Source organism: Limulus polyphemus, unplaced genomic scaffold (assembly GCF_000517525.1).
Source record: "Limulus polyphemus unplaced genomic scaffold, Limulus_polyphemus-2.1.2 Scaffold1896, whole genome shotgun sequence".
NCBI classification, from domain to species: domain Eukaryota; kingdom Metazoa; phylum Arthropoda; class Merostomata; order Xiphosura; family Limulidae; genus Limulus; species Limulus polyphemus.
Genome location: NW_013667506.1, coordinates 144465 through 163178, shown reverse-complemented (window position 1 = coordinate 163178; position 18714 = coordinate 144465). Strand labels below are relative to the sequence as shown.

The 18714-nt window shown below is 30.2% G+C and overlaps 1 protein-coding gene across 3 annotated transcripts in view; it reads right to left on the bottom strand.

The window, feature by feature from the left end:
- Positions 1-818: 818 nt before the first annotated feature.
- LOC106465288 (GA-binding protein alpha chain-like) overlaps positions 819-18714 on the bottom strand; it is an 85687-nt gene continuing 67791 nt past the window's right edge. For all 3 annotated transcript variants that reach the window (XM_013925493.2, XM_022393154.1, XM_022393155.1), the window contains 3 exons: positions 17490-17639; positions 9209-9432; positions 819-2229 (listed from right to left, as the gene is read on the bottom strand). In XM_013925493.2, the coding sequence (XP_013780947.1) occupies positions 2107-2229; positions 9209-9432; positions 17490-17639 (497 nt within the window). In that variant the 3' untranslated portion in view covers positions 819-2106. The remainder of the gene's footprint in view (positions 2230-9208; positions 9433-17489; positions 17640-18714) is intronic.

Sequence of the window (18714 nt, the reverse complement as noted above, 5' to 3'; positions counted from 1 at the left end):
TTTAGTACAGATATTACCAATACATAATGTTTTATTTTTTAAAACATTCAGTAATTATGAAGAGGCAGACAGCAATGCATCTGGTTTTTATAGAAATTGAAGGATATCAGACAGGCTAACCCCACTTATAATTTTTCAAGAAGAGCTAAGGCCACAGATCTCCCAAGCAGTTGGTATCATGGCCTAATGTTATTTGTCTGTCCTTTGTGTGCAACATTATCTGTTTATTGGTTATCTCTTTGAATCTTTTAAGAACTAATGTAAGGTAGGGAGATACTGCTTCCTTTAAATATCAAAATTAACATAACTTTTGTATTGTTTATCTCTCTCTCTCTCACTATATATATGTGTCTGTGCGTATAAAAAAGCAGGACCCTTATTTTCATGGGGTCAACAACTTGAAATTATGCAACCCTCACATAAAGTAAAAAAAGCTTAAAACCATGAAAATTAAGAGCATGTTACAAATAATTAATGGAATTCCATCATCAATAGCAATTTAATACATTTTTTATGAAATAACAACAGATACACCATAAACGTTAGAAGTATTTTTACAGGCCATTAATCAGACTGTCTAAAAAATTCAGATTTTTATTATATGATGCTTATGCAAACAACTAATGATTATATAATCACATATAAATCCTGCAATTAAAAAATGATGTAGCCATGTAATCAAAGCAAACTCAGGTCCCTGTATGTATGTATGTATCTATATGTATATATATATATATATATATATAGTAGTGCATACAAACTACTCCCCATTATTAATTTATTTTCATATTGTCATTGTATATTTATACATACTTGTCTTTACACCAAACTATAAATGAAAATCAAGAAAAAGGAAATAAACCAATGAGAAAAGCTTTACACCTATAGAGTGACAAAAAGTATAATACATTTTTTGGTAATGGCAGGAATTCAATATAAAACATGAAAATGTAGTTACGTTTATGAATAAACTCAGTATGGTCCAATGATTATTATATTACATTCATACCTTGCACAAGAATGACAACAGATAGTGAATGATATAAAGAAGCTTATGTGAAATATATAACCAATTTTACAGTACATCAACTTTATTGTGTCCAGAACTTTTATTTACAAGAAATCTTATTAAATAAGTTAAGATGCAGGATTTATTCATTGTTTAAAAACCTCTCATTTTATTACAGAAGAAGAATTATGAACAAGTTTTAAATAAAATAAGGAAAAATAAAACCTGTGGAAAGCAAGACAAAAACAAGGCTGATATTTAAATTTCATAACTGTGTGTTAGTACAGGTTATGTTACATAGCCTCGTATATATCATAGAATAACTTGATCAAGATACTTTTATCAAGCTCAAATCAACATAATTAGATACCACAAACTATTAATATTTTTCCAAATTGTTGAAAGCAAAACATTAATAAAAAACAGAATAAAGACAGAATTATTTAAAAGGAGTTTCAAAAAATTATCAGCAGTGGACTATCAAAAACCAAAATATAACATCTCAACACCACCATTACCAACTTTTTTTAAATATCCATTTGTGTCACACAGTTAACTGGTCCCTAACACCAAACAAAATATAAATGATTACAATTTAAAAAATCTTGTGCAAGCACTTGTTTTAATGCTTTGCTTTCAAAAGCAACTCGTATGTTAGCTTTCTGTCATAAAAAATTGTACCAAAATCTCTTCCCAAAAAACATTTGCTGAATAAAGGTATGCTGAATGTAGTTTCAACAAACAGATTACAAAACTGTATACTTAATAAGCGTTATTTTATCTGATTAACCTACTATTTATAAAATGAAATTATGAACTGAAGTATGAAATATTTGTGAAAAAATAGTTATTATTTTACAATATTCTCAAAACAAGTATCCATATTTTGAATATGGCAACATTATTTCATTATTTTATATAAAATCTACAACATAAATGAACTATTTACTTTTACCAGCCTTCAAAAAAAATTAACAAGAACTAAACTGCTAATAAAACAAAGATCTGAGATGTGAAAATGATGTGATTATGTTTATTATCATCTGGTTATATAGTTACAATTATCACAGGTCAAGTTTCTGGATTTTCTTGATTATTTATGTTTTTTCAAGCTGTTTCTTCTCACACTGCTCAACTAGATGTCTAAGTTCTGCTGCACTGTAGCCAAGTAAGTTCTTCAGGTCACATACAAATTTGTAGACAAATCGTTTTCCATGTACCTGTGTAAAAAGAAACAATAATACATTTTACTATTATTGTATAATACTTTGTAGGCTATGATTTGGAATTTATAAATTTGTACTGATAGAGGTTTGACATCAGATTATGATCACATAGCCTAATGTCCAGAATTTTCTCCAAAGTTGTAGAACAGTTTGTACAGTATATAAAGTGAGTTAGGTTAGTGTTAGTTATCAGTTTGTGTACTGCAGTCAGCCAGATAGTTAGTTTAGTGCATAATTACTGAGCTTTAGTTTTGATAAGGAAATAGAGATACAGATAGAGAGGATTAGAAAATGAGTGAAACCATTGTACTAGTATACACTGTGAACTTAGGTCTATCAATGAACATTAGTAAGGCTAATTTGCAGAACCTGCAGTTTAAGAAATACAACACTTTTATCATTATTAAGTGGACTGAACTTTGCATTCTGAAACTGTTATAAGATTAATCCCATGAATGGAATTATTTTGATAAAAATTCAATACAGTCCAAATTCAACTTCAAGACAAAATGAAGATAAACTGCTCAAAATGAGATTGAACATTTAATGGAAATGATGAAACAGTGGAAAGAAGATCAAGAAGAGACAGGAAAATAATAGAAGATCATAGTAAAAATGACAGAATATTAAAAGACTGATAAGAGGGACTCGAACATTTGAGGAAATAAAAAATATAATAAATGAGATTTACAGAATAATCGTGAACCCAGATCACTTTGATGGCAAACAAGATAGCAAATGTACAGAATAAAGTTGGAAAGTGTGAAAAATGATCATAACAAGAAAGATGAAGTACAGCAGGATTATAACAACAAGAATGAAGAGATACAAATGGATTATAACAAGATGATAAAAAAAAACATGGAAAATGTACAAAAACTGAACTGTTATGTGCAAGGACAAAATCAGTCACATTTCTCTCTGCATCCACTCAAGAATTACAATCTCTAACACCATTAACTATTCAATACAAAGTAAGAGAACCCATTTTGTCCCCAACTATTACCATTAATGTTGTGCCACCTATAACTTAGAAATTAGTGTTTCTGATTATTACTGTTTTTGGTTAATCCAACTGTGAGTAATCAAAGTATTACTATTATTATTTTTCAGTATTATTTTAGATTAATTCAAGTTTATTCAGCTTTAGGCTGACATAGCTTGGCAATTAGAGTGGTTGCCTCATGATTCAAGGGCTGTAGGTTGGATTTCTGTTGCCATCAGCAATGCTTACTCTTTCAGCTGTGGAGGTATTATATTTGTTTCTTTGTTTTTGAGTTATGGAAAGGCACTGTCCTTAATTCTGAACTGCTCATCAGATGGAAGGCAATGGGGTGGAAACACCTACCAACAACATTATTCATTTACCAATGAATAATGAGATTTGCTCTAACATGACACAACAACTATTACTATTTTGGTTTGTGCTAATGCATGCAATGGTATGCATGTGTTATTTTTGAATACAACTCACAAACATGATGGTGTGGTACTAGTGGCCATTTGTTACACAACTAGCCACATTTATGCTTGTTGTTCATGTTTACTTTGTTTGGACTAAACAACATTGTACTTTTAACTTACTTACTACAAGCTACAAATGTAACCAGGGTTACTTACAGTAACATTGTTTCAATAGAAAAAGTTATGGCAAGTTCATATTCATTATTATTTACTTGGTGAAGCTGATTTTAATTGTTGAATAACTTGCTCATTAACCGTGTTTGTCAGAATTTACTAGAAATGGTCTAATAACAGTTTAACAACATGTAACACTGTTATGTTAACACATTTACACAAATAGAACTGTTTAATTATGACTAGCTCTTGCTAGATAGGAAGCATTAAAAAGGGAAAACAAAAGTTTGGCTGTCATGTGTCACTCAAACTCTGTCTGGTAAAGCAATCATTAAGTTTGATTTATTTGTATATGACAACATAAAAGTCACTGCTTGATGTTGTGTCCTGACAATATGTTTAACTACAATAGTGAAATGGTCATGTATTGCTGTTGAGTTTTTACTGGTCTGTTTTATGAAATCACTACTTTTTTTTTCTCAATGTTATTATTAGGCTCTCATTGTAGTGTTTGTAGATGTTTTCACTGTGTAGATGGTCATTCGTTTATCTTATTAACACTGTCTCATGGATTATGCTCTTCGTGGATAAACCTTTGCTTGACAAAGACGAGTATTTAATCAGAATATCCACATCATACAAAACCCAGTATAAAACTGATGGATATACTTATTCATTCAACCTTCAATAACAACTATCCATACTAAGACCAATGGCTTTGAGAAATCTTGCACACTTAGGAACACGGTCTATGAAATGACACGCAAATAGTGTTCAGCCAGATACGTAAGTGAATCCAGTCATCCAATACATGACTGTTTCAAAGAACACATTCATGCCACTGCAAATCTTGACAACAAAGAAGCCACTACTGAACATTGCATCAACACACTTATGGCATAGTTAACGAGACACCTTACATGATATGTGACAAATTTCTTGACAGCAAATTTAAAGAATCTCTTTTGATTCAATGCAAACACCCTTCCCTTAGTCCTTTAACAATGACAAGCTTTTTAAACCCCTTTCTGTGCATGTCACTGAGCTACATTCAAAATTTAATTAAACACATTACTATCAATGTATTTGAATGAAATTATTATTATCAAGTATGTTATAGTCACAGTTTTATATTATCTTAGTTTTTATTCATTTATTTCAAAAGAAACATTGAAAGAAATAATGAAATCTCTCAGTTTTGTATCACAAGATGCATGAGCTATAAACAGTTTCAAAATTTGGTAAAGTATAGCTTGAAGCATAAGGGGGTAGTCATGTACATGTAAGTTTAGATGAGAATGTAGTTTACTTGCCCTTTTGAAATATGTTTCAAAATTCTTTCACTGAATGCGGTTGAAACAAGAAATAAATTTTGTCAATTCCTGACAGGTGCCACATGCCCACCTTCTATAGTTAACATTGGGCTTTAGATATTACATGTGTTTACAGTGATTAGAAAGAGCTCATTTTACACTATAATTCAACAACAGTTACTTTGAAATTGAAGCCAAGTTGTCTTCCTCGGGTAGATGTAATTGCTTGTACTATTGCTGGCTGCTTTGTTCACAATAGCACTTCAGTGGTTTCTTACCTGAATATGTTATAGTTAGAGAGACAGATAAAATGTATTTAGGTTTTACTTTAAATTTTAGTTAATTATGCATCATTTGTGTTTTAAAATTCATATTTGAAAGGTTTAATAATTTTTATAAAATAACCAAAGCTTTTCCTCATTCTAAAAGGCTTACATTACCAAGCATGTATAAAAAGATTTTGCTGGAACTAAGGTATCTCTGCCATTCATACCATTCTATCACCCGTGGGTACCCATTCATGTGTGTCAACATAAATATTCAACGATAAAAAATAGGAAAGTAAAATAAAACATTAAAAATGAACTATAAGTGAAAAGGTACAGACATGAAATTATGTATATGACCCAAAGATGATATTTTAAGATTATTCAACAAAGAGTTAAAAGGTATGTACATATTTCTATTTCTTAATTTTAAGCATTTCATTGTACTGTACATTGATGATAATAGCTAAATTTAGTGATATGGTAGAGAAAATGGAAAATAAAATATAAACATTTACCTTAAAGAAATTTTTGATATTCATTTAAGAGGTTTTAGAGTTTATGCATGTGAAATGTGAAAATTGTATGATAATAAATAGTATTTTTGTATACTCAAAATGAAAATCACCTTGCAGGAGAACTATTCAGAGTTTGAGTGCAAATAATTACATTAAATAACAAATTTTTATTGGAAATAGTAGAAAATACCAAAATTAAATATTTTATTTTTCTCAAACTACATATTTTATGAACGTTCTTGTCAAATTTTAAACAATTTTATCCTCTGGCTTTATTACTGGAATGAAATTTAATGAACATTATATAATGTGTTTCAGAATGAAGCACGTCATCATCATAGGGTTAACAGATGCAGTGCCTGGCCCTTATAGTACTATTATTAATTTCATTTTTGATGTATTCATTTACATATTTTTTTACATTTACTTTTATAATCTGCAAATCTAGCCCATTCAACAATACTTTTAGTATACTTCACTGTACACTGTTCCATTACATTGTTTTAGTTTTATATTCCTTTCAGTTACTATAATTTAAAATCAGTTATATAACGTGTGATGTTCATAGGTCCTTGGAAAAGACTTAAGCTGAAACGATGGGTAGAATAAATAAACGTTTTTCTGAAGTTTTTTATTGTCTTCATTGTAAATATAATTTTTTTCCACAAAAACTTTATATTTTATCTGTTATTTTCTATACTATAACTTTATACAGGGTCAGTCAAATTGACTGATCTCATAACCACCATAAAAAAAATTAGGAAACAGTTGTAAATTACCCTTTTTTCTTTCTGAAATGACTGTAAATTGTAACAGAAACCACAACTTTTTATCCTAAATAGCTTTAAGCTTGTAACACCTATGCATACTTAATCTTATTGTTTTATTGCCTTTTAAACCACATCTAATAAATAATCCTGTCACACACATTGTAAATCACTCAACAAACTAGTAGCTCACATTACCCTATCGATAGCTGTGCATGAACATAATTCATGAAGAATTTTTATTATTGTTATTCTTTATCTTACCTAACAAGTTTTAATATTTATGTTTTAGTTACTTTTCTAACAAATAAAGAAAACAAACGAAAAAAAGAAATATATAAAATATATAAAAAGAAACTTGGGTCTTCTTTTTCCTTGCTGTCGACTGTTGATGAAACTTAAGTCTACATTTTTTTATACAAGTGGTACTACCACACTAAATAATTTATTATTTAACAAAATAATGCACCTAAGAACAAGGAACAATAACACATAAAAAGCAGACAATATCCTATAACTATCATAATATTAAACATCAGAGAGAACTATTGATAATTTGTAAAAGAGAAGATGTGACAGGTAGGCATGACAAGAGAGGTCGGATTTTATAGTTTATGGCTCTGTAACCAAATAAGATTGAAGGCCATTAAAAGTATGCTTTGCCTGAGTAATAACTATATTATGAGAGTAATTTATGTCAAATTCTGTACTTCTCGGAGGGGTGGAAAATAATTTATAAAAGAAGGAAGACCTAGAGAGCAAATGTCACATTTTTCATAATAGGGGAGATTGTGGAAGTTTTAAAAATATTTCCTTATAAAAATAAAATTTGATTCATTACCTACAAGTTTATTCATATAAAATTGATAATAAAACAGTTTAATTACATTTTGGATGTAACTTTGACCTAACCAGTGCAGTTAATAGATATCAAAAAATCTATTGATAACACTTTACAGAGCTATGAATACAAAGCCCACAATAACAATGCAGTAGCATTACTACATTAAAAAAGCAATTGAATGCAAATTTTGCTTTATCATACATTAGCCTTAATATTTAAGCTTGTATTATTCAGGTGAGCAAACAATCAGGTATTCACATAACAGTTGCAGAGATACGGGGTAGAGCTTTGAACAATATTGTTTGTAAGATCAGCCTTTAAGCCTAAAACAATCAATAAACCCACAGACAAATGTGCAGGTTGTAAAGCAGGTTTAAGAGGAAATTGTTACTGCAAGAATATAGTATATAGTTTGACATGTAAACTTTGTGGTTCTGTATACATTGGTGAAACAGGCAGAACTATTAGGGATCAAATTAATGAACATTTTCGAGCTCTGCACACATTAAACAGTAAAGCCAGAGCTGTGGTTAAGCATTTTGCTAATAAATACGGTATTAACTGATATCGACTGTCCCATAACAACAAACATTCTTACTCCTTGCCACAGTTTTCTAGATAGAAAATGCAAAGAAGCCCTATTAGTTTCACAGTAAAACAAAAAATCACCCTGGAATTTTAAATTATTACTGTTCATAGTTAATTAGTATAACAACATATTTTATGTGTGCTTTAAGTATTATCATTTTATTTGTTTTGCATGTACTTTCAATTTTATAATGTAACAATATAATTTTACAATAATTATGTTTATACAGTCTCATGTAAAGTCCATCTTATTATGCAGACTCAAATTATTTTGTATAAGCCTAAATCAGTTAACAAGTGTCTTGTTTGCCCCGATGAAACCATAATGGTGAAAGGTTAGCTTAAATAAAATTAATTATATTTTCTGGAGTAATAAGTCAGGTTTTATCTATCTTTTTAACAAAAATACTTTAGATTAAGGCATTTTGGTTTTCAAGAACCTACTTTGAGACTTTTTAGTATATTATACTTTTTCAATGGCTTTTCAAGTATGGAAAATGATTTACACATTTCAAGGTTATCCAGTACCTATATAAAACTAAATAGTTTTAAGTATACAAAATATTCAGTTTTCAAATATTACAAGATAAAAAGAATGCAATAGAATTTGTTGTTTTACCAGAAATATTCCTTATATTAATAGCTAGATATGCTTCTTTCCTTTGAAAACATTAAACATTCATGTATTTTTGTTTAATTTTTCAATCCATTTTACAAGGTATTAAGTTGTTTTTCACACAAATATTATTTTTAATTTGGTGAGTATCTTGTTTTTCACATTGCATTTCACAGTCGCATGTAAGTCCTGAAGTGTTTTGTTTTGAATAGTCTTTCTATTTTTGTTTTTTGCCAAATGATGTCATACTAAAAGAAGTAAATTATGAAGATACTTCTAATTATTATGAGGAATCTTTGTATTTTAAAACCATAAGAAGCTCTGCAAATATTTTGAAAATAAACTTGAAAGTTTATGTTTATGTGTTTTGTGTAAAGAGCCTTACATTACAGAATTATTACACATTTTAGAGTAGCACTGAAACATTAGTGTATTCTGAAAATAAGCTAGAATAAATTTTAATACCTCCATAAATAATCTTACCTTAGTTATCATATCTCCATCATAGTAGTATCTTAGAGCACGACTAAGTTTTTCATAATTCATATGAGGTTTGTTCTTTCTCATACCCCACAGTCTAGCAACCATTTCTGGATTCAACAGCTTGAACTGACCATCATCTCCTATCCATCGAATATGGCATCTGTACTCTTTGTCAGTCAGTAACTCAAGAAGAAACTGCCACAGTTGAATTTGACCATTATTACCTGTAAAAAATAAAGAAAAATAAACGAGATATACACATACCTCTGATAAATCAGTGAGTAATGTAAAGAGCTTCATTAAGAATGGTTATAATTACTCAGAACTCATTGTGAACTGTAGAATACTATATAAATGTTTTAAAGCTATTAATTAAACATTCATATTTAAGTTATGTTAGAAGTACATACACTTAACAGAATAACTTCTGACTCTTCATTTTCTTGATTAAACTTCTATTTCTGAATAAGTATTTCAAATAATGTTGCATAATCAGTACAACTAGACAGCTGTTTTACTCTGATGTAATTGCTGATAGTTAATCAGAACTATGATGTAAAATAAATTTATACTAAAGGTATAGCAACATTATTCAGAGACAGCAAATGACCAACTATTTTGGACTATACTTACACAGTGGTATATGAAAAACTGACTAGTGCTGGAGCAAGGCTTGACAAAGCTGTATGTTCCACACTCTGGTAAGTTTGGACCTTTTTCTTTCTGATACAATTCCATTTTATTTTTTATATTAAAGTTATTATAGTTTACTTTATCCATCACACTGAGTATATGATGAAGAGACATGGACTGTTCTATAGTGTCAGGAAGTTTGGATTTCACGAGTTTGGTGACATTGTGGTATTCTTTAATCCTTATCCCCAGCATGAATTCTTTGTTATATGTAGCCAAGAGCACATTACTTGGTATGAAACTTTTTCAATGTTTCTTTGAAAACTGGGCAACAAATTGCAACAATATTGCCCATTTGTTGAGGCTGTTGCCATGTACATATGATGTAGCAGAACTTTGCAAATGACAATTTTTTTGCAGAACAGTGAAAACAAGTTGATTCATTTAGGTCTAATTACAAAGAATTTGTTCAGTCCATAAAACGAATGTGGACATATCTTATGGCATAAGATTTCAATTATTTACAGATGAAGAGCTGCAGAGACATTTAGGCAGCAGAACTTTGCACACAACCTTTTGTAGTACAGTGAAAACATGCCAATTTATCTTGACCTAACTTAAAGTGAAAACATGCCAATTTATCTTGACCTAACTTAAAGTGAAAACATGCCAATTTATCTTGACCTAAGTTACAGTGAAAACATGCCAATTTATCTTGACCTAACTTAAAGTGAAAACATGCCAATTTAACTTGACCTAACATACAGTGAAAACATGCCAATTTATCTTGACCTAACTTACAGTGAAAACATGCCAATTTATCTTGACCTAACTTACAGTGAAAACATGCCAATTTATTTTGACCTAACATACAGTGAAAACATGCCAATTTATCTTGACCTAACTTACAGTGAAAACATGCCAATTCATTTAGACCTAATTTACAAACAATGTGGGAAATCTCACCAGCATTCTAGGCAAATTTTATGCATACTTTTTATGTTTAATTTTAGCTCTGTGTGGTTCTTTTAGTCTGATGAAGGGTAGTTACCCAAAACATCCTTTTCATATTTATTTTGAAACACAGAAGTAATTTCAGTGGAACTTTTATCCAACTTGTCTTAATAAACAATGTTTGATCATCACTGGAACTAACTAAAATCATGACATCATCATTAACTGGAACACTGTTTCTCATGATCAATGTTGCAAAAATATTAGATTAATTTGATGCACTAGAAAAGAAACATGGTAAAACAAATTAAAATAAATTTATTGATGAATTTGAAAATATTTTGGGTAATGACTCTTTATTGGGTTTGCAGTGAGAAGCAAATGACTTTTGTAAGGGACAGGGTATAATAACCAATTAAAATGTTAAAAAAGGGGGGGCATATGGCTCAAGAACATATTCATACAACAAATAAGAATATGAGAATTAACAAAGAATATTGATTAGCCGAGTAATGTTAGATGACATTAAAAAATTGTGAAAAAAACAATAAATTAATGTCATATTAAACTAAGTAAATAAATAAAAGCCAGTAATACATGCATGCATCAAGTTATAGTGTCAACCTTTTTTTAAGGATCACATAATATATTAGGTTTTTTGAAATACACATGAATGACTAGTGTGTTGGATTTTTCCACTGGGCCATATATATGGATGTTGTGGTGTTAACATTTTGACAGGTAATACATTTCTTTCTGTGACAACAATATGTACTTGTTAGGGGTTGATTTTTATATGATACTGTGGACCAAGATTCCTTTGATATTTTTCTCATGTGTAACAGATGAGTGGAGGTTCTTTCAGATTTAGTGGTACTATGATGGTAAGTTAAAAAAGCAGCACTTGAGAGTTGGGTTACACAATTAGCAGTTTGAGAGATTTTCTTTATTAAAAGTTTAGGGTAAAAGCAACTGATAAAGAAGTCTTTCACTTCTGATTTTGACTCGTAATCACTTTGCCCACTGCAAAACTTATGCAGTATTAGGAACTAAGAATGTGGAAGTGCTGAAATGTAAGATGTTAATGAGAAGAGTCATAACAGAAATATGAATGGGAATAGGTGGGTTTATAATGGACTGATGTACATAAACATCAGACTTAAGTGGTAATAAGAACATCTAAAGAAAAAAAATATGGTCATAGAGAAAACTGTCCATATGAAGGAAAACACTGGATGGAAGGATGAAACTGCATTTTTTAATTCACTTAATGGTGTGTTAGCTTCACAACAATGTCATCAATGCAGCATTTGTGAGGAGTTGAGGGTTTTCCTTGTTAAGTGGAGAGAATCCAATTTTCTGTATATCAAACATATAATGAGGCATAAGAAGGGCCCATTTTGGTGCTCGTGAGAACACCATTTAGTTATTGGTAAAACTTGCCATTAAAGGATAACCCATTCATGATTAATAAAAGTTCAGCAAGATCTAAAAGTGTGCAAGTTGGAAGGTTTAGTTAATCCAATTAATGTTTAAAGGTTTTCATACCTTCATCATGATGAATCAATATGTAGAGTGTTTTCATTGTAACTGAATATAATGGTTGTTACCAAAAAACTGAAAGTTCTTGAAAATTTGGATTGCTTTTTTGTCTTTTATGTAAATGGGAGAAGATGGAACAATGGGTTTAAAAATATTATTAAGAAAAGTTGAAATTAATTCTATGGTGGCAGTTACAAGTGTAAATAACTGAGCTACCAGGATATTAGGAAAATTCAAGAGTTCTGGAATAATTAACAACTAAATTGGTAGCGTCAAGTGACAATTTACCTGCATGAATCGTACTATTAATGGTAGTTTTAATTTAAGGTTAAACAAGATTGCCATATCATTGATTATGGGACTGTAAAACTTAGAGTCAGTAAATTGTTTTTCAGCTTCAAAAATGTACAAATCTTTACACCATCCAGATTTTCACCACCTATCAGCAGATTTAATTATAATGCCTTGTCATTTAGAAAGTTCTCCTAAGGTTTTGTGTTCATCAGAAGTCATATTAATTTTTGGATTACTGAGCTGATGGAAGTTATAGGTCAGGTTACCAAGGCTGTGTCTTGGGTAGTCTGTCAGATTTTATAATTTTGCCCATGAAGAAGAAAGGTCCACCCTTTGAAAGCACTTGGGTTATAGGGCTTTTATTCATGTTTATATAGCATATATGTGGTGTTACACACATACATACACAGAACTGTTAGGCAAAAAAAATGAGTGAAAATAAATAATTTGATCTAACTGTTATGATGGTGATATGCAAAATAAAACTGTGGGAACAATTATGAATGTAGATGTTCCATGATTTGCAAGAAACTGCAAAAATCCAAACTTTAACAACAAAAAAAAGCAGTTTTATACCAGAGTAAATTCAGACAGATTAGAACAAAGAAAGATGTTAACTAATATCACAGATCTGAGATGTCTTTTCTATCTAAGCTGAAGTTTCCAAGCTCATCACACATCCTTATGAGGAAACTGGAATCAATACTATCAGCTTTCAAACACTGCTGGATTAAAGCAAGAACTGATGGGATTGCAGCCCTAGGACTATACTGAAATATTTTGAAAAAATACATACAATTTCATCAACTCTGAGCTCTCTGTATGCTTACTTTGGCCCTGTTTCCAACTCCTAGTAATGCTAAATTATTATACTCGCATCTTACAAAAAAAGATTTAAACTAGATTGCCCAGAAGATCACCAAGTGTGAATGCCACTCTAGGTAGTTGTTTACTTAAAATAGATATCAGATAGGTAGACTGATTATCTGCTCCTCAGCTTGAGCAGAAAGCTTTCTACTTTGTTTTACAACCTTAATCTGCATTTAACTTTACATTTCCACACTGTCAAAATACTAATTATCTAAGCTTAAAGTATGCATGTCAGAAAACGACTATCTCTGTATTTGAGCTGCAATAGGCTTAATATAAGTTGGCTTACAGAATGCAGGCTAGTATAATAATTGTTAATTAATACATGTAAACATTATTCCTTATGTAAGTCTTAATCCATGTTGTGCTTTAGCACAATAACTACAAAACTCGAGTATATTATATAAAACCAAAACTCAAGTATATTATATAAAACAATTTTGAATACACAAATAAGCAAATCATGTGACAATCACAACTGATATAAAGTTGTGGTCAAGCAACATGTATCAAAACTATATTTTGATATTGTGTGACATTTTGTAGGTAGTGTGATGCCACTAAACACTGACTGCTTTAATAACAGATTAGTTACACTCTTTCTAATGCAATATATTCATACATTCAGGTGTTTAGATTGGAAGTTTAGAATTTCCAAGAAAGGGATACTCCTTGGACTTAATGTCATTGGAAAAAAAAGAAGTATGCATCAAGTTGGGCACCAGCACCATCCAGAGAAAGAAGTCATAATTCCAGTCATACATTCCATTTAACCCTTTCACAACGAGCAGGTCTAACTGTGCATGTCACAGTCTTTTAGCAAGTTATTTTCAAAATGTTATTAAACTACTTTTTGTTTATGTTATACTAATTAGTAACTAACAATTCAAATTTTAATAGTATACAAGTTTTAAATTCTTAATTTTATAAGGCAATATTTTAAAATTCTGAATTTCCCCTCAGTTGAGAAATATAACATTTTCTCTAGGCATCACCTCTTCTCTATTTTCTTCACCACCCCGCCAATAAGTAAGAAATTTTACATAAATTCCTCACTATAAAATGTCATTGCTCAGACAAACCACAATTTTTATAGCTTTCAATCTTGTTTGATTACTGAGTCATCAAATACAAAATCAGACACCTTTTGTCACACCCACCTATCACATCCCCTCTTTCAAGATTTGTTAACAGTTCTCTCTTAAGCTTAATACTATATTATGTATAACCAATAGGAAGCCAAGGTTTTCATATATCAAATGATGTATTATATTACGTTGTTTTTTGAACAGAGAATTGCCAATTTCTCAGTTAGTACAAGCTTTATTCATTTGGGAAAGAAAACGACTAGCTTGGATGAATTTGTAATGGTTTTTGTCTCATAGTTAGAAAGCCAGAAAATTGTGATAGTTAGGGGAAATTGTCTGTTTTTTGCATGTTATTATTTTATATTATTTGGTGAATTATTTAATTGAATAAAAATTATTTAGTGCATTATAACCATTAGTATAAAAAAACAGGGTTAAGTGTCATCAACAGTAAAAAAAAAGAAAAGCCTGAGTAAGTACTTTATTTATTGTTTTTTATGTTTATTCTTTATTTATTATTAAAAAAGTAACTAAAATGTAAAATTAAGAATGTCTTTTGGTTGGATTAGGTAAAATAAATAATAATATAACAAAATGTTTCACGAGGCACACATACGAGCAGCTCAGACTTGGAGTAGCTCGTGGGTAATTCAATAGCATAACATGAGCTCCATGTTCCCAAAGTGATTTACAACTTATAATGGCACGAATAGAAGTAGTTAGTGGTTCAAAGGATAATCAAAATGCAATAAAACAATAAAGTTTAAGTATAAATAGATGTATACTGTTACAAGTTTAAAGCTACTTACGATAAATGAATGTAGTTACAATTCGAGGAAATTTTAGAAAGAAAAAACGGTAATTTAGATTTATTCCGATTTCCTTTTTTGGTTACATGGTCGGTCAAATTGACCAACCTCATATAGAGTTAAGGTAGATAAAATAACAAATAAAATATAAAGTTTTACTGAAAACAAACATTTCAAATGTATTTACAAGGTTTTAGAGATTACATAAATGATGACTGATTTTCGGGAGGAAGAATAGTTTTTTAATCATAAGATGAAAATCATTTTGTACTTGAACTAGTAAAGAAACATACTCGATATATTCACAAACAAATCTTTAGTAAAAATACTTCATTAAAAAATCTGATTTTTTTGTCTACAAAATGTTTACTAAAATTCTACCAAATTTTGTGAAGATACACACACTGCATTAAAAGTTATAGTATAAATACTTATTGTGTGCAAATGTGTATATGAACTTGGTATATTATACTGAGCCCATTGAGATAGGGTTAACTGTCACATATTTCAAACATCTGGAGCATGAAACAAATATTCATGCTATTCCATAGGAAGAAGTAATTATAATGTCACTGGACATATGTTTATGGCTTTCTTTGGGATCAGACATACGAAACTGGTGCTAAAAAACTGTCATCCTCATACACTAGATGGATTATGGAAAGGCAACTGAGTGATTAGTTGTGCTTTGGACATGACAACCTCACATCTGAGCCAGTTGCAATAGAATCTACAATATAGGGCAATTGTCAAGATGTACAATCATCAGACAGAGCATGAACGGATAAAGTGAAATGAATTATAACAATATGTGAATGCTACAAAGTAATCTTAATACAATGTACTCAACTCTGTATTAGGAATATTTGGTACCTTTCATTACATGGTCAGTTACTCTGGCTAAGCAAAAAAAAACACCTAAAAATGACTTAATTCAACCAGGATGAATAAATTTTGTGGAAGAATTAATTGTCATTGGAAATTTATCAGCACTTCTTAAAATCTCACATCACATGCTTCATTCAAAAAGTCCCATCACAATAGGGGTAAACCAAAGTTTCTATCATTTCTGTTTTCACATATGACCCACATGCAACACAGTTGCTAAAAAGTAATATAAGAGTTAATGAGTGGGACAATCTCATTCAGACAGGTTTGTCTTGATCTTTTGTAATTGCCTTAGGCAGGATTAACAAATTCAAAGTCAGGCAAATCTTGACCATCTAAAACTTATAAATGAATACAAAATCAGTTCTAAAATTCTTATAAAATTGCAAGAATAAGGATTTATTCATATATAAACCTCATATATATAAAAGGTTGTATAACGGTTTAGTTATGATATCCACATAACACACTCATGATGTCAGAAAAACACTCATCATATCAGGCTTATGGTGGCTGTTGGAGTAGAAACTTCAGCTGAGTTTATGTAGTATTCCAATAGTGGTGGCCATTTTTTTCATTGCATTCATCCAAAGAGAGTGCTAGTGCACTTTCTGAGATGTATAAGATGTATGTATGTTGTTTTATAGAAAATTTAATAGTTTTTTTGTTTTTGGTGTAAGGACATGACACTATGTATGAATGTAGTTAACATTAACTTGCCACTTGTTCCAAACTATCATCCCACAAAAACTTGGTTGAGATTGGCCCAGCTATCTAGTAGTAGTTAGATAACAGACAGACATACATACACACAGATTTTTGTGCATTATATATAAATTGTGTTTTAGATATACAAGTTATGAAACCTTCTACTAGATTTAGTCATAGCTTTAATAAACATGAAATCCAAAATATTGTCAATTATGCGATATAGCTAGAAACAATAGTTTAAATGTTGAATACAAAAATATTAGTGCATTTTATTATATACATTTATTTTGGCAAATGAAACCCAAGTTGTGATAGGTATCATAATTATCAGACACAAGTCTAATAAAATTGTCACTACTTGCCACAGATGGGAGAAAAATTTATACCATTTTGGCAGTGTGTGCAATTTTGGGTATTTGAAAAGATACACAAAAACACTATATTAGATATTCTTTGTTAATTTTTTAAGTATATACAACACTTCATGATTACCTGTTCGATTTCCAGGGCTTCCTTCGTATGCAACTTTTGGTGAGCCAACCTTTGGTGTCCGGCACAGTTTGTTCTTGGGACCATCACTCTTAGTGACTGTAGTAAATACTTGAAGCGACTCTCGGACAACTACAGGCTGCTGAACAACAGCTAAAAACATTACAAATGATAATATTACTTCCTTTGAACTGTATCATACCTTTAGACAACATAAAATATTACATCTTATCTTAAAAATAGAAAATTTTCCACTACATTAGAACCATTTATTACCTCTATCATAACCTCAGCCTTTTTAAGCATACATGAATCATTCTAAATATCTATGTGATAACACTCAATTTCAAATGGAAATTCTCCGTAATCTTTGTTTCAACAGAGTGTAAAGTATAAGAAATTAAAACCAATGTTCTGCAAAGTATAAATGTATTTAAAGGATATAATTCTTATATACAATTCTATAAAGTTCATTTCAGAATTGTACAATATTTCTTCAAATAATTTCAGCATTACTGAGGAAGCAGTTTGTTTGTTTGTTTAAGTTAAGCACAAAGCTACTCAATGGTCTATATGTGTTTTGCCCACCAAGAGTATCGAAACTCGGTTTCTAGCATTGTAATTCCACAGACATACCGCTGTGCTACTGGGGGGCCTGAGGAAGCAGATGCAATTTTATACTTATATTTCCAGACTTGGTTTTTTTCCAAAGCTTGAGTGACTGATAAATTTGTTATAGAACTTTGATAAGTATTTATTTTGTGTGAAATATTTACAAGAAAAACAAACAAAAAGGTAAAAAACAATTCATTCTCACACTTTTACCAGTGTATTTCCTATTTTATATACCAACAACTATTTTTTCTAAAAACATTTCTAAGCTTCCAACACATAAAAGGTGTATTAAGTAGTGGTGATGAGTAGAGAATGAAATAAAATTTCCGACAAATCTGGAAGGGGGGATTTATAATATGAACCCCAAAACTAGCTCCCCCTGATGAGGGATTATCTTTCCTGATTTATTTCCATCCTCAAGACTGGTGAAGAAACTAGCGTATTCCTAAGTTAAAAAAATTGATTCTTAGATATTTTTTATTTGTATACAATCGTTTTCCCTCACCATTAAGAGGGGAGTATATATATATATATATATATATATATGTAGTAGTAATACGTACCTTCTAGTTATTATACAGAATAGTTACTTGTATAGTAAAATTGTTTCGTC